The sequence below is a fragment of the Papio anubis genome, chromosome 6 (assembly GCF_008728515.1).
Source record: "Papio anubis isolate 15944 chromosome 6, Panubis1.0, whole genome shotgun sequence".
Taxonomy (NCBI): Eukaryota; Metazoa; Chordata; class Mammalia; order Primates; family Cercopithecidae; genus Papio; species Papio anubis.
In genome coordinates, this window is record NC_044981.1 from 80,951,166 (window position 1) to 80,978,614 (window position 27,449).

Genomic DNA, 27,449 nt, shown 5'->3' on the forward strand with positions numbered 1-27,449 from the left:
AAAAAAAAAAGACTGTAGCAAGTTAAAGTACAAAAGTAACATGTAATCATCCCTTTTATGTGTACTCCTTTTCAAATATTAACAGACATCCTCCACCTTCTATTTAGCATCACCCTCTATCAAGTAACAAATTTAACTGCTCTAATCACATTATCTAATATAATCTCCTGTATTTACACTCTCCTGCTTTAATAAATTAACCATATATCATCTTCTGAAAGAAATATAAAGAAGTTATTTTACACTGCCTTTAGTATATCCAGGAGTTTGCAATATGGAGCATTAAAACTAACTCTTTGTAGTCTTCCTTCTTTTACACTATCATCAAACCTACAAAATATATTTTCTTTGGTCCCAGAACAAGCATGGGTCACTTGGATAATCACAGTACAAGAGCTATTACATAATTAAGTCTGATCCCATTTTAGAATTGAAGAAATTGAGGCTCAGAGCTTGCCAACTTGTCCAACTGCACAATTAACTGCAGAAACTAGAACTTGATCAATTCCCTGATTAAGAAGTAACAGAAATATGTAGAAGCATCCTCTCCTTTTGAATCCCAAACAGGGCAATCAACAGAAAATTAACCTTGAATAGTATTAACAGTGATTATTGTTCTCACATTCGACAACAATTACCCCTCTTCTAGGAAATCAATGACTAACTTTTTAGGAGCTAACTTCAATTCTTACCCAACTGTTTCCTTCAGTCTTAAGCAGATACCTATTTACAGATTCTCTAAAAAGGTCTCCCTAATTAGTATAACTCATTGCACATCTACTTGTTTTCTTATCACACTGTTATAATTTTAATACTCATTCCATTTTCAAAATCCATCCATGGCACATGAAATTTTGGGGGTGGCAACGGGCACTACTGGTGAAGAAACAGTCTATCATGAATAGAGATTTAGTATTTCCTACCTCTCAGAGAAAAAACTCTCTACCCTTTAACCAAACATATGAAGATGTTTGGACGGCTAATATTTAAGACATTTTCAAGAGAACATTCTATAAAATACGTAGAAAATATGCTAGATAGGCCAGGCGTCGTGGCTCAGTAATCCCAGCACTTTGGGAGGCAGAGGCGGGCGGATCACCTGAGGTCAGGAGTTCAAGACCAGCCTGGTCAATATGACGAAACATAACCTCTACTAAAAAAAAAATACAAAAATTACCAGGCATGGTGGCGCATGCCTGTAACCCAGCTATTCAGGAGGCTGAGGCAGGAGAATCCCATGAACCCAGGAGGTGGAGGTTGCAGTGAGCTGAAAGAGCGCCACTGCACTCTAGCCTTAGTGACAAAACGAGACTCCGTCTCCCAAAACAAAACAAAAAAATGCTACACAGATTTTTCATTTTGCCAATTTACCAAAATTCCACTTATTTACAATTCTGATTATTTTCACAAATGTGGTCAATAGTAAGAGTTCAATAAATACTTTTTTAGATCATTGGTGTTTCCCTATGACTCAAAGCGTTCAAGTCTTCTTTAAAGGGATATTATGCATTTGTTTAACAAGTGTGATCAACACCTGTTATTTTCCAATTAGTGTATCAATATTAAAATTTATACAATTTTTAAGTATACAAATTTCACTCACATTTGATTTTTTGCTGCTTGCCTCTGAGCTTTTCTTTCTTTCCTTTTCTGATCTGGTGGCTTGGCAAAAACAATTTCAATATTTTCTCCCTCCAAGTCTTTGCCATTCATTTCTTCCATAGCCTTAAAAAATTAAATAGTCAATATAAAAATAGGACTTCCAGACAATTATGATTCATTTAAAGCTAGAAAATCAATTATCATTAATGCGGGAAAGACAACAGAAAGCCCCCTGCAGACAGTCAGATAATTTTATATAAAGATGCAGATCTTCAACTATTTTTCATTTTTACTTAGAAAACTGCCAAGCTCACTAAAACCAAACGGTTTTAGTTTGAGTGGATTCCATGGACTTCCAAGTTTCCTCCAATTTGTAAAACTATTTTGAGATTCTAAGATGACCAGAAGTTGTTAGTCTGATTTAGATGCCTATAATTCCACCATATTTACCTTGACAGCACCATCTCGTTCATCAAAATGAATGAATGCATAATCTTTTAACTTCTTCACTCGTTCCAGTTTCCCAAACTGACTAAATGCCTTTTCTAAAATCTCTTCTGTTACAGTATTGGCAAGGTTGCGTACAAACAGCACTTTTACCTAGGGGGAAGAAAAAAAAACCCCGTATTATTTCCAAAGAGTTCAATTTCTAAGATGCCACCACCCTACCACCCTACCCTACAAAGTTAACTTAAATCACAATCCATTAGAAGAACGTCAGAATACAAAAAAAAAAAAAAAGTTTTCAACTCCTTGGGTAAATATCAAGGAGCAGAACTGCTAGATCATGTTGAAAGACCTGAAATAGATGCTTTGCAAAAAAAGATACACAGATGGCAAAGAATCTCATGAAGATGCTCAATATAATCTGTCATTCGGGAGCTGCAAGTTGAAACTATTAGTATGGCCAAAATCCAACACACTATAAATGCAGGTAAGAATGCAGAGCAACAGAAACTCTCATTCACTGCTGACGGGAATGCAAAATGGTATAGCCCTTTTGAAAGACAGTTTGGCGATTTCTTACAAAACTAAACACACACTTTCGTATGACCCAGCAATCCTGCTCCTTATTTACCCAGAGTTGAAAACTTACATGCACACAAAAACTTACACAGGGATGTTTACAGTAAGCTTTATTTGTAATTGCCAAAAATTTGCCAGATGCAGTGGCTCCTGCCTGTAATCCCAGCAGTTTGGGAGGCTGAGGCGGGTGGATCACCTGAGGTCAGGAGCTCAAGACCAGCCTGGCCAACACAGTGAAACCCTGTCTCTACAAAAATACAAAAATTTGTTGGGTGCGAAGGCACGTGCCTATAGTTCCAGCTATTCGGGAGGCTGAAGCATAAGAAATGCTTTAACCCAGGAAGCAGAGGTTGCAGTAAGCTGAGATCGTGCCGCTGCACTCCAGCCTGGGTGACAGAGAGAGACTCTGTCTCAAAAGAGGAAAAAAAATTTTTTCCAAAAGTTGGAAGAAACCAAGATGTCCTTAAGTGGGAGAATGGACAATTGTGGCACGTACAGAAGGAATATTATAACTGATATAAAGAAGTAAGTAAAAAGCCACAAAATGACACAGAAGAACTTTAAATATGTATTACTAAGAGAAAGAAGACAATGTGAAGGTTACATAATGTATGGTCCAACTATGTAACATTCTGAGAAGGCAAAACTAGGGAGACAGTGACTGACAGTGGTTGAATGGAGAGGGAAGACTAAGCACAGGACAGAGGAATTTTAGGGCAGTGAAACTATTCTGTATAATACTATGATGGAAACACGGTTTACATTTCTCCAAACCCACAGAACATACATCTGGAGTGAGACCTCATGTACACTATAGACTTTGGGTGATCAATCTATGTCCATCAATTTTAAAAAACATACTATTCCAGTGCAGGATACTAGCAGTGAGGAAGGCCGTGCCTGTGTAGGGGGCAGAAGTCATATGGAAATTCTGTGCTTTCTGCTATAAACCTAAAACTAAAACTAAAACTGCTCTAATGAAGTCTATGAAAAAGAAAATGTAGACTACAGGCTACATCAGTAATAATTATTAATTAATCATTTTGCAATTAAAAAAAGATAATCTTTTCCTAACAAAGTAAATACCATGCCCTCTTAAGAGAGCTATTGAATGTTTAGCACTTAACACAAGTGATCAAAACTAATTAGAACTTGCTTTTGAAATCTTAAAGGGGGAAGGAATGTTCAAAATAAGATAAACAGTTCTCTCAATCCTGAAAGCTTCCCAAAGTACAATTACAAAATTTAATCTTGTCACTAACATTATCACTTCCTCCTAAAATACTTGAATGCCATCTGAATGTGTTAATCTAAAGTGCTAACCCAATGAGACTTCACAGGCCAGAGGAAAAAAGAATCCTAACTATTTTCTTTTCTCTAAGAACACTTATCCTTCAATAATATTTATAGTTCCCTGGCAGTTCACATTACCCTCAATTTAACTGAACTAGTGGTATCTGACACCTAACCTCTAAGAAATAAAGGGAGAATTCTTAAAAGACAAAGGGTAACTGGGGCATGGTGGCTCATGCCTGTAATCCCAGCATTTTGGGAAGCAGGATTCCTTCAGGCTAAGAGTTCTTAAGACCAGCCTGGGCAGCACAGGGAGACTAACTGTCTCTACAAAAAATTTTTTAAAAAATTAGCCAGGTATGTTGGTACACACCTGTAGTTCTAGCTGCTCGGTAGGCTGAGGTGAGAAGATCTCTTGAGCCTGGGGCTACAGTGAGCTATGATCATGCCCCTGAACTCTAGCCCTGGGCCAGAGACCTAGACCCTGTCTCTTACGAAAAAAGAAAAAAAGAGGACAAAGGAGAGAAACAATAACTGCAAATTACTGCACTAATGTGTAATAAAGTGTTGACTCAAGGAATGTTTATTCTCATAGAATGTCTCCACTGACTGCTGAAACCAAGATACCTAATAATGGCTAAATGTAACTGCAAGCAGCTCTGCTGGGGCCAGTATAATTTACTATTTTTAGGAGTAAGACTTTTAACCCCAAAACCATGTAAACTAATGGTGCCATTCTCAAAAACTCAAATTGCTCTTAAAAAACACACAAAATGGAAGTGAACTGTCTACAGCATGTAGGCTACTTCATTATAAGATTGTGATGGCTATACAATTATGGCTAAGTATCCACGAATCAATTTCTGTTTTCACTTTGTAGGCACATGGTATTTCCAGTGTGCACTGCCTAGTCCCTTAGTAAAGAACATTTCTCCCAACTCCAAAAATATGGTTTAAAAAAATGTGTACAGGGCCAGGCACAGTAGCCTCACGCCTGTAATCCCAGCACTTTGGGAGGCTGAGGTGGGTGGATCCCAAGCTCAGGAGTTCGAGGCCAGCCTGACCAACATGGTGAAACCCCAGCTCTACTAAAAATAACAAAAATTAGCCAGGTGTGGTGCCGGGCGCCTGTAATCCCAGCTACTTGGGAGGCAGGAGAATCACTTGAACCCGGGAGGCGGAGGTTGCAGTGAACCAAGATGGCACTATGGCACTCCAGCCTGGGAAACGAGAGAGAGACTGTCTCAAAAAATAAAAAAATGTATACAATTCATTTTATGTTTCCCCCAACCCCCCGGCCCTTCTCCCATTAATCCCTCAAAAAAGATTTTTAACTTGACTATCATTACCTTTGCCATAACCTCAGGATCAGGATCTTCTATAGGATCAGCCCATTCAACAGTTCCAACATTCCCCCAGACCTTGACTTTACCACTCATTAACCTACGCCTTGCCTGGGCAGCTGTTTTGTGATCTTCATATTCAAGAAAGCAAAAGCCTCTGTTTTTTTTCTTGTCATCTGGTTGGTGGTATAAAATGACGTCTGTAAGACCCTCTGCAAGTAAGCAACCATTCCAGGGAAATTAGACAAAATAACTAGCAAATATAACTGGATCAAAGGATTTATCTAATATACTACTTAAATATCAAAATGAAAAGTCATCTCTTTTCTTCACTAGACAGCTTTATAAAAGACTATCAAAAACTAGGTCCAGATTATTTTCCTAATCTGTTTCCGATTTTTTCAACACAGAAATCTCCAGAAAAACATTTGTTCTTTTAATTAGACCTAAGGACTGTTTTTGCTTTCACTAATTAAATCAGAGCAGCAGATAAAAAATCTTCATATAACTGTTGTAAGAAAACAGCAGTATAGATCAAACATGGCTATTTTTTTTATTATGCAAACACTTAAATTCTTTTTAATGGCACTTTTCTGGTCTTAGATATCAATGGCTTTATTTCAAATAAAATAGAAGTTATAAGTACTGCATAAAAATTTCCAGTGTCCTGAAGGTTGATAACAGGCTGATAATTTGTTAGACTCTGCTGGCAGACCAAAATATTTTCTAATAAAAGCAACCTGTCATTTAAAAGTTGTTATAAAAGACATTTTACAGTTCAAAAAAATTTTTATCATGTTGACAATATATAAACTCTGTTTATGGGCCAGGTGCGGTGGCTCACGCCTGTAATGGCAACACTCTGGGGGGCCGAGGTGAGCAGATCACTGGAGGTCAGGAGTTCAAGACCAGCCTGGCCAATATGGTGAAACCCCACCTCTACAAAAAATACAAAAATCAGCCAGGTGTGGTGGTGCGCGCCTGTAATCCCAGCTACTCAGGAGGCTGAGGCAGGAGAATTGCTTGAACCTGGGAGGTAGAGGCTTCAGGGAGCCAAGATCACACCACCACACTCCAGCCTGGGCGACAAAGCAAGACTGTCTCAAAAAAACAACTCTGCTATGGCAATACTTATTATTCCTGTAATTTGAAAAAAATCAATCATTATTCACATAAGTCTACTAAGAACATCAACTAACACCTAGAGAAAGAACACACAAAGAAATACAATCTTCCAAAACATGGAAAGAACAATGATTTTGCAGAATGAATTCAAATCCTAGCTGTATTCTCTACTAACTTGTATAACATTTGGCGAGTTATTTCCAAAATCCCCGAATGCCTGTTTTTCTAATCTGAAAAATGGGGTTACCTACATTTTATAAAGTTGTAGTGAGGATTTGATGAGTCAATAATTGTATTTAGAACAATGCCTAACAGACAGAAATATGCTATTATCTTCATTATTAAAAGCTGCACCTCATTCCAAATAAATCCAACTTACCTGTTACTTTGCTAAATTCTTCAAGAATCTGTTCCTTGGTTTTACTCTTAGGAATAGAGCCCACAAAAAGCCTATTGTTGGCAACCGAGATGCAGACACCAATGTGTTTTCCAGAACGAATTTCATGATTATTATACTGAAAAGATAAAAAGTGCATCATGTTTTAAATTACTTATAATATACAACTAGAAGAGTTTATTATAAAAGATACACAAGAGCAAATCATCCTTTAAAAACTAGTTTACCTTAATTCCCATACAAAGGAATTATGAGAAACAGATTATATTAACAAGACCCATTGGACAAGTTTATGAACCAATTTAATGCAAATAAAAGGTTATTAAATCCTTTACTTGATTAATTAGAAATAAGATCTGCAGCAGCTTATTTAAATTCAAAAAGTGCCAGCTCCTCAAAAACTTAACTTTTACTTAAATTCATCCCGTCAACCAGTTACTCTCACACAAGGAAAATTGATCCCAAGATCAGCAAGATCTCTGCCTTTCTGTTAACCAGCACCTAAATCTATTTTTCCATCTTCCCTTCCTCTTATCAAAAGTTGCAATAAGAAATTTCGGGCTTCAAATATTTAAGTCTAAAAAGACAGCTTTATTTCTGAATCCAACTGTACTTTTTCCCCATTTCATTTTCATTATGCATATAACAAAGTTATGAAGGAGAAAGAAAAGTAGATTGGTCACAGCAAAAGGATATAGAAACAACTTTAAAATGACAGTAAAAAGTGAATTTAATTTTCAAGTAACCATATCCCAGATTACCATAAAGCAGAGGCAAAAAGCAATGTGTTAAAATGACAAATCAACCAATTAGTATTATTTACAAACCCAAGTTCAAAAGTATCCAAGTAATCTAGAAAAGTGCATTATACGGGTTAAAATTACCACCTCAAAATTTATGTTACTAATAATGGTGGCAGCAGCGGCAAAAATTATTGATTAATCCTACCACACCTAACCTCAAAATCTATTCTACATGTGGAGCTACACAAACTAAAGAACCAACATCAATTTCCATACAACTTTATAGAACCACCTTATAGCAAAAGAAACCATTCTTCTATTATGCCCATTCTTGCTAGGTACAGCAGGCATAACAGAAGAAAACATGTAATTCAGAAAGTTGAGTCCTCCCTGTCCCTTTCTCCATCTTGTCAAAATTTAATAAGGTTCAAACACCATACCTCTAGTTCAGAAAAATGTATTGTTTTCTACCCCACTATTCTGTACAGGCTATTCAAGTGCGTGGCCATCCTGATCCCAGGTTTATCTCCATTTCTCTACATTTATGCCAGAGGCACAAGGTTAAAAAAATTAGAAAGATGACTCCTGTTACTTCTCCTTTCTCTCTCAAATACCTTTTTATATTAACTTTTAAACATGCGGGGTTTTTTTGTGTGTGTGTTTCCCGAGACAGAGTCTTGCTCTGCCGCCCAGCCTGGAGTGCAGTGGCACTATCTTGGCTCACTGCAACCTCTGCCTTCTGGGTTCAAGCAATTCTCCTCCCTCTGCCTCCCGAGTATAGCTGGGATTATAGGCACTTGCCACCACACCCAGCTATTTTTTGTATTTTTAGTAGAGACAAGGTTTTACCATGTTGGCCAGGCTGGTCTCTGAACTCCTGATCTTGTGATCCATCCGCATCGGCCTCCCAAAGTGCTGGGATTACAGGTGTGACCCACCACGCCAGGCCACATGCAGTTTTTATACTCCTATGGCTCTGAAGATATTGCCTTCCTTCCCTGAAACTTTTACCACACAAACTCCTCTGGATACTTGTAAATTGAGTTCGACCACCCAATACTTCAATCCATAAATCCTAAAAGGGTCAACAAAATACTCCTCCATGTTAACACAGACCAACAGTTCTCAACAGAAGTGATTTTGCCCCCCAGAAGTCGTTTGACATTCTTGATTGTCACAACTTGGAAAGATGCGGGGACTTGCTGCTGGTATCTAGTGGGTAGACAGAAGGATGCTGATAAACATCTTACAACTCAGAAGACAGGCTGTCACAAATAATTATCTAGTCTAAAAGATCAGCAGTGCTGAGGTTGAAAACTCCTGCCACATACTTTGTTTTCTCACATAGCATTCATGTCTTTCTCTTCCATCAGACTAATAATCTTTTAACGCCGAAATATGTTACCTGAATGTAGCAGAGCTATGGCTGAATCCATCATTGCACAGAATTACGGACAAGTAGATTATAATGCCTTATTTTACAAATAAAATTAAACTAAGAACACAATAAATTACTTTAAAATATGTGCATTCCCTAGATTCTTATAATTTAACATCAAGCAGCCAGCCTTAGCAACAAATCAGTGGTTTTCAAATTGGTCGTCCAATCACTAATTCTAGTAATTAACAAAAACAATTAAAATATCAGGAAAAGGTGGAAAGAAATACCAAGTGTGTAAAGGCGAAAACAGGAGTAATTCTGGGGATGACGGATTTTGGTATAATGAGGGAGGAACTGGTATTTTCCAAACGCTCTAAAAACAGGAGCTATTAACTATAAGAAAATACCTAATACTAAAAAACTTCCAACAAAAACTTGAATTCTTAGTTCTACCAAGAAAATACACCATTAAGAGGAACCAAAATCCTTGTAAGAAATCTAGGAGGCAAAGGCAAAACAAAAGACAATGGAAACATTCCATCAAGGCAACAATCAAAGAAATATAGAGAAGACAGCTAATCTGTAACATAGGCAACACTTCCATTAACCATCAACATTAACAATGTTGCTTCAAATTATTAATGACCATTATTATCTACAGAAAGACCATTTTTTTCTTTCCTACCCATCATCACTAACCCTGATGCTAATCAAGTTAGCCAAGGCATGGTAGGTACAAAGTACAAAGGATGGATATGGTCTCTGAACAACATAAATAACACAAAGATTTAGCAGGATTTATAAAATAAACTGCTGATTCCTCCCTACCCACATTTTTTCAATTCAAAAAACTTGGGCCGGGCACCGTGGCTCATGCCTGTACTCCTAGCACTTTTGGGAGGCCGAGGCAGGCAAATTGCCCAAGCTCAGGAGTTCAAGATCAGCCTGGGCAACATAGTGAAACCCCATCTCTACTAAAATACAAAAGAAATTAGCCGGGAGTGGTGGCAGGCACTTGTAATCCCAGCTACTCGGGAGGCTGAGGCAGGAGAATCGCTTGAACCTGGGCGGCAGGAGATCGCGCCACTGCACTCCAGCCTGGGCGACAGAGCAAGACTCCGTCTCTACAAAAAATAAAAATAAAAAAAAAAACTTGGAACAATTATACTATTATAGGCAACACAGAGAGTAAATTGGCTCTCCAATGAAAGTAAGTCATTAAACGAACAAAGTAAGGAGACTCTATGGGTATATTGTCCAACTATAACAGAAGTAGGACCTAGAAATTAACATTTCCTAAAGCAACGCCCCATCTATGGATTCCGCATGCTTTTTTTGTACGTATACTTGAATTGCTTAACCTTTCTTACGCTAATGACACTCTATCACCCTAAAAACAAAAACAAAAAAAACCACTTATCCCAGCAAGATGGGTAACAGTGAGTTAGATGGTGAAGGGGGCAATACAAAAAACAAATGTGAATAAGAGATTCTAATTTAATACTAGTAAACCCTAATTCAAGAGGTAAATGTATCAGGTCACTACAGTGGTATAAAAACATGAGCACAGAAAAACAAAAAAGTCTCATCTTTCCCACTCTAGAAAGGTTGGCCCTGGATCTTAAGTTAGCTGTGAAAATCTAGCTTTCAAGCTCAATACCACAGTGAGATGAAGCAAACAGAAAATGAAGATTAATTATGATCATGAATCAATGTGAGGCTTCAGTTTTTAAGAACACCAAAACAGTAGTACAGTCTGGAACATCCCTGTCATCAAGGCTCAAAATTTTAAGTCACTTTTAAGTCCTTCCTTCGTAATCACCAAATTCTCAGAAATTCAGCAATGTCAAATTTGGAATCTGATCCAGAAGAGGCTGCTTAGTCCTAACTCTTCTCAGCAAAGCCACTACCTCCAAAGCCATCCACATTAAAGATTTTTTTTTTTTTTTTTGAGACTGAGTCTCGCTCTGACACCCAGAATGGAGTGCAGTGACGCGATTTCGGCTCACTGCAGCCTCCTCCTCCCCGGTTCAAGTGATTCTCCTGCCTCAGCCTCCCTAATAGCTGGGACCACAGGCGTGCGCCACCACACCCTGCTAATTTTTGTATTTTCAGTAGAGACAGGGTTTCACAACATTGGCCAGGCTGGTCTCGAACTTCTGACCTCGGGTGATCCGCCCGCCTCAGCCTCCCAAAATGCTGGGAGCTGGGATTACAGGCATGATCCACCGTACCCGGCCTAAAGATTTCTTAATTATAAAGCCTTCTTCACAATGAGCCAAAATCTACTTCCTTAAATAAACCTATTTATTTCCCCCAAATGACAGCATTTCATATACCTGGCACACATGCACATGACTCAGTTGTTCCCTATGCTTGGCTAATCATTGCTTCCCTGATACCTCCAAGAAATACTGACAAGTGTCACTATAGAGTGACACTCTAACACAATATTGTCAGTGCAGACTGAAACAGGAGTCTAGAATAAACTGGAGCTTATTACTAATTTTCCACTTCTAGACACCATACCACTCTTACAAATTGTCTGTTATCCTAGCTTATTTGGCAACCACACATTACTGACATCACAGCTTACTTGTTAAACTAGTGTAAATACTTGACTTTAGTCAATTCCATCTTGATAGATGCTAAGTTTCTTTTTCAGGCTATCAAGATTTTTTCAGATCCTGACCGTCATCCAAGGCATTAATTACTGCATGCAGATTCAAGTTACCAAACATATCATAAACAGTCCAACTACACTTTCAATTGTTGATAAAAACCAGAATACAACCTAGAGCATACCACTATAGCCTTTCTCTTTCCAAAATCTCCCACCTTTCTCCTTTCTCTTGCTGCCACCCTCCTCCTGGCCTTTGTTCTCTTTATTCAAATAATCTTCATTATTCAGCCATTTACATCATGCCACCCACACCAGGGCTCAAAAAGGGGGTGAGGGGTGCTATGCAGCTTAGTATGAACTAACTGCTGGCATTGACTTTATTACAAGTTTTATTTCCACAAAACACTGCCTCAACTAGATCCACCTTTTCTCTTCACTGTGCTGCTCAAACCGCTTTATTGCAAAGCCTTCTCCAACAACCTAACCCAGTCTCCCTTCATCCTTCCTTTACCCTTTGCACCATTTGCTTCCACTGTTAACAGCAGTCTTTCATGTTCTACAAACTCTCTTAAGAACCTATCTGCAGAAAAAGTTTTCATGCTAAACACACTATTTGCTAAATTATTATTAAAATATCTCTGAACCTATCTTGTCAACTACATTCATCAAAATGGCTGTACATAAGGCCGAGTCAAATGGATCACTGGAGGTTGGGAGTTTGAGATCAGCCTGGTCAACATACTAAAAATACAAAAAAAAAAAAAGGCCAGGTGTAGTGGCTCATGCCTGTAATCCCAGTATTTTGGGAGGCCGAGGTGGGCGGATCACAAGGTTAGGAGTTGGAGACCAGCCTGGCCAATATGGTGAAACCCCATCTCTATTAAAAATACAAAAATCAGCTGGGCGTGGTGGCACTCACCTGCACTCCAGCCTGGGCAACAGGGCGAGATTCCGTATCAAAACAAAACAAAATTAGCCAGGCATGGTGGCGGCTCCTGTAGTCCCAGCTACTCAGGAGGCAGAGGCAGGAGAATCTCCTGAACCCAGGAGGCAGAGGTTGCAGTGAGCTGAAACAGCCCCACTGCGCTCCAGCCTTGGTGACAGAGTGAAGATTTGTCTCAAAAAAAAAAAAAAAAAGGGTTGTACACACATCATGACTGTATACACAACCAATCTGGTGACTAAAACCATCAGAGCTATCAAAATAATAACTTGTGGGCTGGGCACAGTGGCTCACGCCTGTAATTCCAGCACTTTGGGAGGCCGAGATGGGAGGATCACAAGGTCAGGAGATCAAGACCATACTGGCTAACACGGTGAAACCCCGTCTCTACTAAAAATACAAAAAAATTAGCCAGGCGCCTGTAGTCCCAGCTACTCAGGAGACTGAAGCAGGAGAATGGCGTAAACCTGAGAGGCGGAGCTTGCAGTGAGCTGAGATTGTGCCACTGCCGCACTCCAGCCTAGGCGACAGAGCGAGACTCCGTCTCAAAAAAAAAATAAAATAAAATAAAATAACTTGTTATGTGCAAACAGATCTCCAATGTTTGTACACAGACATTTAGTATCTCATCAGGATATTTCCATTATTTAAGATTGTCATTGAACTGCAGCATCACTACCCTTGGGCTCCAATTCCAGCAACATACCACACAAATACACAAACACACCTGCCTGCCCTTCTCCATGGTCTTTAAATCAACATGTCTATTTCCAAACATCCCCTAGGTGAGTAAGGGAAGAAAGCATCACCACCTATTAATTCACCCTAATCATAGGGCAGCTAGTAGCACAGAATTGTAAATGGAGGCTATTAAAGCAGCAAATGGTTCATGAGTTACACAGGAATATCAGAGAGCAGTGGTCAGCTAGTCAGGTTATTTATCGAGCACCTACTATATATTGGGGCACAGTTCTAAATGTTAGGGAGAGAGAAAAAATATATATATTCTAATGGGAAAAGACATGTAAATAATTTACAAAGTCAAAAAATAATTACAAGCTCATCCAAGCAAAATCTAATTTACCATTCTTAGAATACTGTCATGGGGGCAACTGGTGGTAAGGTGCTCAATGTCATCTTACCTGAAAAGAAAGCATCAGTCATAAACGGGCTGCTTTCAACCGCTACGAAAAGCAGAACAGCAGAAGGCAGCCTTAAAACGATAATGGCCATGGCTTGGCTGGGCACGGTGGCTCACGCCTGTAATCCCAGTAATTTGGGAGGCTGAGGTGGGCAAATCTGTTGAGCTCAGGAGTTCGAGACCAGTGTGGCCAACATGGCAAAACCCCATCTCTACTAAAAATACAAAAATTAGCCAGGCATGGTGGTGCACACCTGTAATCCCAGCAACTCGGTGGCTGAGGCAGAACTGCTTGAACCCAGGAGGCAGAGGTTGCAGTGAGCTGTGATCGCACCACTGCCCTCCAGCCTGGGTGACAGAGTGTGACTGTCTCAAAAAAAAAAAAAAAAAAAAAAAAAAACCGGCCAGGCGCGGTGGCTCCCGCCTGTAATCCCAGCACTTTGGGAGGCCGAGATGGGCGGATCACGAGGTCAGGAGATCAAGACCATCCTGGCTAACAGGGTGAAACCCGGTCTCTACTAAAAATACAAAAAAAAAAAAAATAGCCAGGTGTAGTGGCGGGCGCCTGTAGTCCCAGCTACTTGGGAGGCTGAGGCAGGAGAATGGCATGAACCCGGGAGGCGGAGCCTGCAGTGAGCCAAGATCGTGCCACTGCACTCCAGCCTGGGCAACTGAGCAAGACTCCGTCTCAAAACAAAGAAGGAAAAAACAACAACAACAACAAAAAACACCATGGCTTATTTGAAAGACAAAAAAGACTAAGAAGCATGGCTAAAAGGGTAATTAAAGGAAGAGCGGGGAAAAGAAGAAGGAACTTATCTGAATAGGGTCTTGTCTGTAAGTCATTTTTCAGCATAGGAATGCTGTAATCTAATCGATGTTGCCAAATATAAAGGGCAACAGAAGGCAGTGAGACTAGCTAGGTTTCTTCAGTAGTCTGAGTGGTACAAATGGTACCTTAGACTAGGGTAGTAGCAGTGAAGATGATAAAAAGTGTCAGATGCCAAAATATTTTGGCAACAGATGGAACCTACTTAACTCTTTAACACTACCTAAACCACTGCATAATTTAAAGTTATCAGGCTACCTGGTGACGTAAATTGTAGAGTTGCCTTAAATTGTTATGTCTAACAATAGGGACCTCAGTTAAAGAAACCCGGCATGAAACTAGGGCTGGGATGTTTAGCTGAATCGTCTCAGGCAAGTCTATTTCCACAACCTGGCAGAAAGGGTTGTTGAGGCAGAATTTAAAGGTAATAACATAGCATCTAGCAAAGCTCCTGACCCTTAACAAGCATTCGAGTAGTAGCTATTAATCACCTTTTCACAAGTTTAGATATTACTTCCCTAGCTAGATTATCATCATTTGCAAATGGATTTTTTTCATTCCTCAAAATAAAGGTAGATGTTGGCTAGAATCAGGGTCATTTAAGAAACTTGCAGTTGCTTTTAATTAACTTCATGCTTCTTCAACTGTTAACATCAATTAACCCATTTTTGTAAGTCCACATACAAATATAAAGTCTACAATACTATTATTTAATCTAGAGAAACTAATCATTGCTGTATCAGTATTAAAAAAACAATGCCAAATACCTAAAACTATCTCAACCTAAGATATTCCTCCAGACAGAGGTGCTTCAATCTTGTCTGATCTATAAATAATGCAACGGAGGCACAAGGCACTTTCCCAGCATTTAGTTATATATAACTAGAATGGCACTTTAATTAAAAATTCACTTTGGACAGAATTGTAACAAGTAGAATCTCTCAAAAGGTAACACAGTAGAGATAGTTTCCAAAGTATGCGCCCTTGAAGAATATACTTAGGAAAGGGGTATTCACATCCACAAATGAATACAAAGTGTATCCAAACAACTTGGGATTTATATTTTCTCTACAATGTTTCAATTACTTCACTTTCTCTAAAATCTAGTTCTTTGTTGTGCTAAAGCAAATCCACCAGATCCTACCCACAGTAAAGCATCCTTTTAAAAAAAGCAGACAATGACCAGACACAGTGGCTCACCCCTGTAATCCCAGCAATTTGGGAAGCCAAGGCAGGAAGACTGCTTGAGGCCAAGGGTTCAAGATTAGCCTGGACAACATAGTGAGACAACACCTCTACAAGTTTAAAAATTAACCTAGCATGGTGGTGCCCTCGTAGTCCCAGCTGCTTAGGAAGCTGAGGCAGGAAGATCACGTAAGCCCAGGAGTTCAAGGTTAGTAAGCTTTGATCATGACACTGCACCCCAGCAAGGGCAACAGAGTGACACCCAGCCTCCAAAAATAATAATAATAATTAAAACAATTTACTTAAGGCTGGGCGCAGTGGCTCACGCCTGTAATCCTAGCACTCTGGGAGGCTGAGGCAGGTGGATCACGAGGTCAGGAGATCGAGACTATCCTGGATTACAGGGTGAAACCCCGTCTCTACTAAAAAAAAATACAAAAAAAATTAGCTGGGCATAGTGGTGGGTGCCTGTACTCCCAGCTACTCAGGAGGCTGAGGCAGGAGAATGGCGTGAACCTGGGAGGCGGAGCTTGTAGTGAGCCAAGATCGTGCCATTGCACTCCAGCCTGGGCAACAGAGTGAGACTCCCTCTCAAATAAATAAACAAACAAATTAATTAATTAATTAATTAATTTAATTAAATAAACCATTTACTTAAAAGTAGGCTGGGTGTGGTGGCTCACACCTGTACTCCCAGCACTTTGGGAGGCCGAGTCTGAGGTCAGGAGTTTGAGACCAGCCCGGCCAACATGGTGAAACCCCATCTCTACTAAAGATACAAAAATTAGCTAGGCATGGTGGCACGCACCTGTAATCCCAGCTACTCAGGGGGCTGAGGCAGGAGTATCACTTGAACCCAGGAGGCAGAGGTTGCAGAGAATCAAGATCACACCACTGCACTCCAACCTGGGCAACAGAGGGAGACTCCGTTTCAAAAAAATGTACTGAAAAGTCAAAAAAAGCAAATGATTATATGACCAATATATCCTAGTGGCTGTATATCAATAGCTACCATTGGAAATATTTTTTTCCCCCTTTCTGGTTTTTTCAGACAGGGTCTCTGTTGCCCAGGCTGGAGTGCGGTGGCATGATCACAGGTCATTGCAGCCTTGACCTCCTGGGACCACAGGTGCACGCCACCATGCCTGGCTAATCTGTTACCTTTTTGGTACAGATGGGGGTCTATGTTTCCCAGGTTGGTTTCAATCAATCCTTCCACCTCAGCCTCCCAAAGTGCTGGGACTACAGATGTGAGCAACCACACCCTGCCAGAAGTATCTTTTAAAAGACAACAAAATGCAAAGTCTCCTATTAATCAGGTAGTACCAAAAAATTATGACCCCAGAAAAGGACTCGGATCAAGACAGAGAAACACAGAAAGAAATGTAGAAAGTTTTAGGACAAGAGTTAATTCCTAGGTCAATCGAAAAGAACGCCTGATTATCTACAGAAATTTCTCCATTATATTTAAAAACTATATTAATAAGACTATATTCTAAGCAGCCTACAGCAATGCAATTTTGGAATTTATTTATTAAACAAGGCAACTGTACAAATGGAAACATTTCCAAGTGTCTACTGGCACTCAAAATCACTGTGTTACTAATGGGTTATAAACTATCTTCCTCTAATGATGTATCTTTACTGTAAGGTTTCTGGAAAACATCTATAAATAAGTTACAGTGGTCACCTACCATAACTGGTATATTTTGATGGCAACAATTAAGTAACCTACAATGTCAGTTTAATGATTCTTTTTCAAAATGTTAAAAAATGGATCTGATACCACTAGCTACATTCTGCAGTGGTCCCTCAGTACATATAGGGGACTGGTTCCAGGAACCCATACCAAAATCCATGAATCCTCAACTCTCTTAAATAGCGTAGTGTTTGCATATAACCCATGAACATTCTCTCACACACTGGTGTACTGCTATTTTTTTATTGGGTTTTTTTGGAGTATCTTCAATCCTCAGCTAGCTGAAACTGTGAAGGCAGGACCCATGGTACAGAGGGCCCACTGTATTAACTTTCTGTAGTTCAGATACCTCATTGCTTACTAGATCATTCTGTATTTTCACTTACTGCTACTTTATTGCTACTTGGCAAAAATATTCTATTCTTTTATACGAGATTAAAGGATTTTGGGCCAGGCAAGGTGGCTCATGCCAGTAATCCTTGTACTTTGGGAAGCTGAAGTATGAGGATGGCTTGAGGCCACGAGTTCAAGACCAACCTGCCAGCCACAGTGGCTCATGTCTGTCCTCCCAGCACTTTGGGAGGTCAAGGCGGGCAGATCACTTGAGGTCAGGAGTTTGAGACCGGCCTGGCCAACATAACCCTGTCTTTACTAGATATACAAAAATTAGCCTGGCGTGGTGGTACGCACCTGTTTTCCCAGCTACTCGGTGGCTGCAGCTGCAGCAGGAGAATCGCTTGAGCCCAGGAGGCAGATGTTGCAGTGAGGCAAGATCATGCCCACCACACTCCAGCCTGGGTGACAGAGACTTTGTCTCAAAAAACAAATAATAAAAACTAAAAGATTTCTAAGGTACCTCTTTCTAGAGCTCGAAATGCCCCTCAAATTCAACTGCTGAAACTAAAATTTTGACAACTCAAAGGTTACCAGTATATCTGAATTCCCTCTAAAATAGAAAGCACTCTTTTAAGGGAAAAATCTGACATGATTTGAAAAGAAATATCTAAATTCCCAAATTCTCTTTGTAAAGACTTATATTCTTTCAAGTAGCATACTTTTTTACTGTTAAACTTCCATCATACTCAATTATGCAAACCAGTTGGAGGTATTCACGCAATACAGAAAAGGAAGACTTGGCCGGGTGCAGTGGCACACGTCTGCAATTCCAGCACTTTGCGGGACTGAGGCAGGCAGATCATCTGAGGTCAGGAGTTCATGACCAGTCTGGCCAACATAGTGAAACCTTGTCTCTACCAAAAATACAAAATGTAGCCAGGTGTGGTGGTGCATGCCTGTAACCCCAGCTATCGGAGAGAGGCTGAGGTACGAGAATTGCTTGAACCTGGGAGGCGGAGATTGCAGTGAGCCAAGATCACACCACTGCACTCCTGCCTAGGTGACAGAATGAGATTCTATCTCCCCAAAAAAAAGAAAAGGAAGACTTACGAGTTTTATTTTTCTCTTTAAGGCTTGCTTAAAAGTGATAGACCTCACGATAAGGGAAGGGGGAAAACTCAGGAGGGAGGGGAAAAAAAATCAGTCTGAAGATTTTTTAAGTTTGTCTGGAATTACCCACAGGATATACAAGCCAGATAAAGCAAATTTAACAAACGTGGCACAGTGAGCTATCCTGTACAAAAGTTCTCCCCAGGTGTATTGCTTGATACATTCTATGGGTTTAAATTAGGCCCCAACTCTTCAACTATAAAATGCAGAATCACTTCAGTCACAGAACTTAATAAAGCTAGTTTAAAGGAGTTATATAAACTGTAATTTAAAATATTAAAATCTCTTTCTGGCCGGGTGTGGTGGCTCGTGCCTATAATCCCAGCACTTTGGGAGGCCGAGGCAAGTGGATCACCTGAGGTCAGGAGTTCGAGACCAGCCTGGCCAACATGGCGAAACCCCATCTGTACTAAAAATACAAAAATTAGCTGGACATAGCACCAGGTGCCTATAATCCCAGCTACTCGGGAGGCTGAGGCATGAAAATCACTTGAACCTAAGGGGTGGAGGCTGCAGTGAGCCGAAATCACACCACTTCAGTCTGGGCAAAAAGAGAGAAACTCGGTGAGAAGAGAAGAGAAGAGAAGAGAAGATTTCCTTTTTTAAAAAGCTGGAAAAATTACCAGGTCCTTACCTAACGTCTGGTATTTTTAAATCAAATATTGCCACTCACCATAAAATCTTTTGTTTCATCAACTAGAAATGTATCACAATGTCTTTTGTGAATTATTTTAGAAAAAGGGATGGCTCAGGTACGGCCAGGAAGTATGAGAGCCCTTACCACAGTTACTTTTCTTAAATCTTTTCACATCCCTATAAATTTAAACAAACAGACAAAAAACATCACTAAGCCAGATGTTTCTAAGAACCAACTGCTAGGAATTCTACCATGCTGCCTTTTAGATGTGGAATCCTATCAACTATACATGCAAAGAATATCACTACAATGCTTGCACAGTGATATGGAAAAAAAAGAAAAAAAACACCTGCCTAAATCAGTACTTCAAGAAATGTTTGGTAACTCTTAGGCACAATAAGAAAAAAACTTGATATTAAAGACAGTGAACGTGAAAACTGAAGGGAAAAAAAGGACAACTTACCAGTTTAACAGCCTCCTGAGCTGCTTCTTTTGTACAGAAAGTGACAAACGCATAACCTCTATTGAGACCAGTGAGTGGATCCATCATTAGACGAAGATCCCATATAGGTCCAGCTTTCTCAAATAAAGGAACAAGTTCATCCTCAAATAGATCTCTTGGGATCTTTCCCACAAATATCTGCAAATTAAATATTAAGTAAAAACCATGGAGAATTGCTTTAGGAAACCAGACACCTGTGCTTTCACTACAAAAGGTACAAGTTTTTAGTTGCTTTACCTCAGTGCCAACAGAAGGCTGCTGACCTGAATAAACGGAATCTGGAGGTGGTCCCCCATACTTCCTCTGTCCAGTGGTCACATCAAGTGTGTAGCCTGTTCTTTCCAAGAGTGCCTTGAAAAGTTCAAACGTCATTAATACATTTAATTCACTAGACCACACCCATACGTTTAGCAGTTAACATCCACCTTGCTCAAATCTTTCCAATTATCTTGGCATGTTCCCTCATAAACAAGTTTGTGATATCTGTTTCAAAATTTCCCCTTAATGTGTACTTGCTATACTTCTAAATTATTACCAAAATTCCAGGGTCTTGTTCAAATTACTTTCTAGTCTCTACTTAATTGAATAGTGTGCTTAATGGACAACAAAAAGATCAATCCATTAGCAACTTTCAAGACAGAATGTATTACTCTGTTAACACCACCTTAAAAAATGATTGTACCTAACTTGGTTGAGTATCTTTCAAGTCTGGATCTTTTACCCAATAAATTACGTATAACCCCACTCTGGTTATACGCCATTCTGGGCATTGTGCCAACCTCAGAAGAAATTACACTTCCCAAACCAAGTCTAGAAACTTGGGAGCTACAGCGAAAAAAATCTCCTATTATTATTTGACATTTATGTGCCATATTTCATGGGATAGCATGGGTCATTCAGAAAAAGTAACAGCCAAAATGACTTTTAAAACTTTATGAGACTGCAACATTACATAACCTCTACATTTTAATTCCCAAAAAGTACTGTTAAAATTTACACAACTCATATTTACTCAAAGCATTAAGAATTTATTCCTATTCTAGGCAAAGTATAGAAAGAAGTATAGGCTGGGTGTGGTGGCTCACACCTGTAATTCCAACACTTTCGGAGGCCGAGGCGGGTGGATCACAAGGTCAGGAGTTCAAAACCAGGCTGGCCAAGATGGTGAAACCCCGTCTCCACTAAAAATACAAATAATTAGCCCGGCGTTGTGGCACGCACCTGTAATCCCAGCTACTCCACAGGCTGAGGCAGAGAACTGCTTAAACCTGGAGGGGCAGAGGTTGCAGTGAGCCAAGACAGCGTCACTGCACTCCAGCCTGGGTGACAGAGCGAGACTCCGTCACAAAAAACAGAAAACAAAAAACAAACAAAAAAAGAAGCATAGTCCTCCATTATCTGAAGGAAAAAAGTCAAATTATTCCCCTTCTCCACTGTCTCAACCACCAAGCACAAAAGTGGTTTCCCAAACAAAACCAATTCCATTAGCTAGTACATTCTGAAATAAAAACAGACTAACCCTAGCCATCTGACAAAATGTATCAAAATGCTATTATTTAGGGTCACCTCAGTCTCTGAAAATTACTGGACAGACTTTTAAAACTTCTAACTCAGGCCGGGCGTGGTGGCTCACGCCTGTAATCCCAGCACTTTGGGAGGCTGAGGCGGGCGGATCACAAGGTCAGGAGATCGAGACCACAGTGAAACCCCGTCTCTACTAAAAATACAAAAAATTAGCTGGGCGCGGTGGCGGGCGCCTGTAGTCCCAGCTGCTCGGGAGGCTGAGGCAGGAGAATGGCGTGAACCCGGGAGGCAGAGCTTGCAGTGAGCCGAGATCACACCACTGCACTCCAGCCTGGACGACAGAGTGAGACTCCCTCTCAAAAAAAAAAAAAAAAAAAAAAAAAAAAAAAAACTTCTAACTCAAAGGACACTAAATGTTTATGAAAAATACTGTAATTCATAAAAACATTCATAAACTTGCTCACATCTATGATTATAACATAAACTAAATCAGTAATAACTCATCTTTCCATTTTCTCACATGTAATCCCTGTGCTATAAAGGAGTTTTTTAACCTTAATCGTTATGACCCAAATAACACTTTTTGTCAATCCATAAAAACAGAAAGGAAAAATTTATTCCCTCTGTCAGACTTCCTCTAAAAATGTCTCTATGCCATCTTACCACAACTTAGGTCTCATTAAAAATTTAAGCGGACAGGTGTGGTGGCTCACACCTGTAATCTCAGGACTGTGAGGCTGAGGAGGGTGGGTCATGAGGTCAAGAGATCGAGACCATCCTGGCCAACATGCTGAAACCTCATCTCTGCTAAAAATACAAAAATTAGCTGGGTCTGGTGGTGCCAGCCTGTATTCCCAGCTACTCAGGAGGCTGAGGCAGGAGAACTGATTGAACCCGCGAGGTGGAGGTTGCAGTGAGCCAAGATCACACCACTGCACTCCAGCCTGGGCGACAGAGTGAGACTGTCTCCCCACCAAAAAAAAAAAATTAAGCCATCCCTTTCCAAAATAAACTGAAAGTCACAAACTGAAAGTTTAAAAATTTTAGTAAGTTCTATCTAGCTCACAAATGCAGACTTAATTACAACTGAATTACAATCGAGACAACTATACACCACTTTTATGGAAAAACTAGATTTACAGATAAAACTCAATTCACTCACAGCTAGATCTGTGAAAGCCTCAAATTCATGGCTATCTTTAAACAGCTAAATCCATATACCAACCTTTTCCATATTCTAGGCTTTCCCTGTGTCCACACCAATACAACAATGCTCAAGGCCTATACCCTTAACTGATTTTCTTAAACCATATTCTTGGCTCAACAGCACTGGCACACTACAAAGTACACCAGATTAAAAAGTAATATGATCACCACATTGTCTATAAATAAGAAAACTCACCAATATAAAGATCAAAACTGAGCTGAATTTGAAGCCATTCAGTATAATCTTAAACCAAAAAAAAAGAGCCTTCCCTTCCTAGCCTCAGTTTCTCATTTACATATACACACTAAACAATCTGACTGTTAAAGCTGCTTTGAGAAACAATCTAATAATCCATACTGACGGAAGTGGAGGGCGGCAGGGTTAACATTCTAAATTCACTGGGGTTTGAGACTCCTAAGAAAAACAGTTGCCAAGTGTACATTCTCCACCAGGATTCAACTATCAGAAAGCTGGCTTTCCAGCTTTTCAAAAAATAATCTAGAGGTATGATGAGTGTTATTTCTTTTAATCTTTTATCGGAACTACCAATAGAAGATTTAAACATCAGTAGCTGGATAACATGATAAACTTCACAGCAAATTGCTTTAGAAACAAATAGTTATAAGAAATGGAAAAAAAAACAGGAATTAGGAGAGATTGATGAATTATCTCAACATCTAACATACATCCATTTCATACGCAAGGAATATTTACCAAAATTAGAAAAGTTAAAAGAACTTTAAAACTAAAGGGAGTATAGAAAGACATACCTTAATTTTTGCCTCATCTGGTCCTTTACTAGAGTCTGCTACTTTGGTCCCTTGTTTTTCTCTCTGCCTATAAGTCTTCATGACTCCACATAAAAAGGCACTTTTGTTCTGCAAAAAAAATGTTCCATTAATATTTAACAATAACCATATCTGAGTCTAATAAAATTTAGCAGACAGTATCAAAACTACTCAAATGTTTTAATTCTTTTCACACTGACATTAACATTACCTGAACATGAGAGAGATCACTGTCTTTAAACTGTTGAAGAACTGCCAATGCACCGTCTTCATTGAATTCTTTTAAAGCTTCAATAGCTCTTTCATCTAAATCACTATGTGCAACTAGCCCTGGAAAAAATAAAGGTTATCAGCTTTTAATATTTTTAGAAAAGATTTTTTTGAGAAGACTATGTTGGCAATACAGGTACATGTGTGCCTTTACAATTCTTCCACTCCCCTCATCCATATCTGAAAAAAAAAAAAAAAAAACACGCTTCAGCCACTCTGAACTGCATCCTGAACCAAATAGGCCCTGCCAACCACACTTGTAATAATGAGCTAACTTCTTTTACATCTTTTATCTCCAAAGTCTGATAGCTCTGAGCACTACAGTATGTCTACAGTATACAGGCTTACGAAACCTAGAATCAACCAACAAAGTACCAAGCATGACAACTGAACCTCTACTCATTTCAAATATCACCAGAAAAAGTTAACAGCCGCACCAAAAAGACAAGAAAACGAGTCTACAGTTACCAAGTTATTTAAGAAGAATCCTACTATAAAAATACTCAAAAAAGTCACATGGCCTGTTCCCAACATTAGCAGCTGTTGCTACTATCATATACTTACTTATCCATCAGGCCAGCAAGCAAGCCAGCCTTTAGCTCGTAACCTTTTCTTCCTCCCTCCCTCTATACATCTTAACCTCTACTTCAAACTTAAATTAACCAGCTATCACAACAAGCAAAACTCCAGTTCCCACACTTATTGGAAACCACAAAAAGTTGCTATTTTAGCTCAAAGCCAGAAATCCAATAGAAAAATTTCATAATGTAATTTTGCAAGTGTTAGTTCTTACCTGCAACGTAAATTTCATCTAGTTTTTCAGCAACTTTCTGTGGTAAACCAGCATCAAGCAATGTCTGAAAATTTTCTGAATGGATAACTGCAGAAGTAGTATCCATGGGCTCTTCAGTACCATTTCCATTAACATGTTCTGTAGCCATGTTTCCAGAGATCTGTTCAAACGCAATAAGCAAAATTAAACTAGGATCTTCAAAAAGAATAGAGGACAATATGAGAGCCCCATCTTTACTTTCTCTACCATTGACTACACCAGCTAACCTATGCCTCCCTTTAAAAAAAGCCTTACAGTCACTATCGCCTGACAAGCCAGATTTGGAGCACAGGGCACAGAAGGACCGATTCACTATATTCTTCCTTAGCACCTCCCCTGACTCACCTGCTAACACTCCCTAGGAAAAACCATATTACAAATACAGCCCAATCAGCACGGGTACGAGCCAGCTTGTCACATGCAGCTGTGCCCGTTCGGAAAATGAGGTGTGTGTGGAGAAAGCAAAACTGGGCTCGTCTCTCTCAAAGATAAACCCCCAAAGTGCGCGCTTTTCCCGCCTGCCGCTTATAGATCGGTAACAACAGCCAGCGAAGAACAAAGCGCTCATACAAGCCACCTTCCCACCACCCAATTTCTCCACCCTTCAACCCCGCACCCCAAAGCCCGCCCCCGACTCCGCACCGAGAGCGGCAGTCTCACCACTGCGGCCGCCAGGAGCCCATTAGAAACACGTGCTCTGCGCCTTCCAATGTCCTACAACTTCCTTCAACGGAAACCCAACGAATCCCAAACCAAGACGACCATCACTGGTTCCCAACATCAACCCGAAGCCGCGGTCGGAGCCCCCAGAAAGCTGCAGCAGCACAATCTCGCCCCTAAACACCGAGGCAGTGGCGGCGCCAGGCCACAGGCTCTCCCCGCCCCCCAGCGCTGCCGTCTCCGCCGTGACACATGGCTCTCCGCCCCGGGCGCTCCCCGGGCGCCGGCGACCCCCGGCCGCCCGCCCGGCCGAGACGTGACCCGTGGCGCGCGGTGCAGGTCCCCACCCCTTACCCCTCCGTGCAGTGACTGCGGCGCCGGCCCGGCAACCCAGCAGCGTGAGGGCGTTCCGCGAACAGCCCAACGCCCGCGGGACTGTGAGCACCGCCCAAGCTCGCCGCACGGCTGCGGGACGAGACCCACTCCTCTCCGCCCACTCCCGCGCCGCGGCGACCGCCACGACAGCACCAACTCTGAAGCCGCTCGCGGTCCGTGCGGGCCACGGGACCGTGGAGGCGCCTCCTCCCAGAGCGCCGCAGACAAAGCCCGAACGGCAGCAGCACATGGAGAGGAGGAAGTGGCGGCGCGGGCTGCGGCCTACTCCCAGGCAGCCCCAGTCAACGTGCTCTTCTCCCCCTTGGAATCCATTTTCCAGAAAAGCCGGTTTCTCCCCGCGCCACCCTCCCCCAGCTCACTCCACAATGTCATGGAGCTCCCCTCCCAGACCCGGGTTCTGGCGGTCGTTACCTCCCCGTTGGGCTGAGGCGGAGGAATCCTGTCCGATGGTATCGGGTTGCGGGAAACGCGTGCTCGCTGCTCCCTGTGTCCGGCGCGAGTGGAGCTGTTGTAAAATGGCGGCCGAAGCTCACGCCGCTGGCAGCAAACCCGATCCAGTTCCACTCGCCTCCGAGCGCGCTCCCGGTGCGCGCGCGCGCCCCCGCGTGACCCCCCTTCCTTTCCCTTCCCTTCCCTCCCCTCTGTCGCGCGTCCGCTTCACTCACTCACTCCCTCAGCCCCTGCCCTCCTCCAGCTCCTCCTTCTCCCACTACCACCACCACCACCACTAGCCTCTGTCCGCCTTCTCTAAGCCTGTCTTATTCCCGCCCCCCGTTCCTTTCCCCCACCGCTCCCAGTCCCCTCTGCGGTCGCTCAGGCACGAGTGGCCGCCTTTCCCCTTCTGGCTTGCACGCTCCCTCACTCCCTCCCTTGCTTGCTCGCACTATCGGCCCCGTCCCCTAGTCCCTGCCGAGTCGGCTCCTCTCTTTCTCTCTCCCGCGCTGACGTGACGACGTAGCCTACGCCTCGGGACGCGCGCCCGCGGGCTCCGCCCCTCACGCCGCACCGCCTTCCCCGCTCCTCACCGCTTAGGTGGGGGGTGGAGGAGGCACAAGACCCCGCCCTTCCGCTCCGGCGGCGGCGGCGGCGGAGGGGCCGAGACTGAATGAAAGGCCCGCCCCTTCCCCTCCCGACACTCCCCCTCCCGCTCCCCTCCAGGCGGGGTGGGCCGGCTCAGCGTGTCCCACTCGTTCTCCTTTGTCAGGAGACTGGCATCTCCCCACCCCGCCCCGCCCCACCCCCACCGCGACACCACGCGCACGCCACCCCCACCGAGCTCCCGCCCGCCCCATCCCTGCCCAGTCCGGGGCTGGCGGTGCAGAGTGCTGTGGGCGCTGAGTGCGACTGCCGCTTCCCGAAGGGCACCCACCGGTCTGTGCGCGCCGGGCCCCCGCCCCCGGCTCCGCGACGGCGTAGCCGTTCCAGGCGGTGTCCACGCCACTGCCACCGCCCCGCACTCTCCTCCTCGGGAAGCTGCAGGCGCACGTGTCCCCCGGGGCGGGGCGAGGCAGACAATGGGGCCGCGGGGGAGGGGAGCGGCGCGGAGACCCGCGGACCTTTGGTCTGCCGGACCGGCGGTACTTGAGTGCGAGAGTCGCCCCTCGAGACTCGGTCTCTCCAGCTGGACAATGGGGCCTCCTCGCAGCCGCGCGGCTCGGCTTTCACGGGAACCTTGGGCGAAGGGAGGGGCGCCCCAGGCTTGGACGAGGAAACCCCGGCTGCTTTTGAAGGCGGAATAGGGCTGGCTCCAGTGGAGCGAGGAGCGGCTCCCGCCTTGGGATGACACGAAGGCCAGAT

At 42.2% G+C, this 27,449-nt stretch overlaps 1 protein-coding gene across 8 annotated transcripts in view; it reads right to left on the minus strand.

The window, feature by feature from the left end:
* SYNCRIP (synaptotagmin binding cytoplasmic RNA interacting protein) overlaps positions 1–27,135 on the minus strand; it is a 35,922-nt gene extending 8,787 nt beyond the window's left edge. For 2 of the 8 annotated variants that reach the window (XM_009205621.2, XM_003897868.3), the window contains exons 1-10: positions 26,064–26,601; positions 24,558–24,717; positions 23,706–23,824; positions 23,477–23,584; positions 20,213–20,326; positions 19,937–20,113; positions 6,769–6,904; positions 5,271–5,476; positions 2,053–2,202; positions 1,604–1,725 (exon numbers count right to left, since the gene is read on the minus strand). In XM_009205621.2, the coding sequence (XP_009203885.1) occupies positions 1,604–1,725; positions 2,053–2,202; positions 5,271–5,476; positions 6,769–6,904; positions 19,937–20,113; positions 20,213–20,326; positions 23,477–23,584; positions 23,706–23,824; positions 24,558–24,705 (1,280 nt within the window). In that variant the 5' untranslated portion in view covers positions 24,706–24,717; positions 26,064–26,601. Of the gene's footprint in view, positions 1–1,603; positions 1,726–2,052; positions 2,203–5,270; positions 5,477–6,768; positions 6,905–19,936; positions 20,114–20,212; positions 20,327–23,476; positions 23,585–23,705; positions 23,825–24,557; positions 24,718–26,063; positions 26,602–27,021 lie in introns of those variants that run through there. The other 6 variants (XM_009205623.2, XM_009205622.3, XM_003897866.4 and 3 more) reach the window with 5 other exon arrangements.
* Positions 27,136–27,449: the final 314 nt, after the last annotated feature.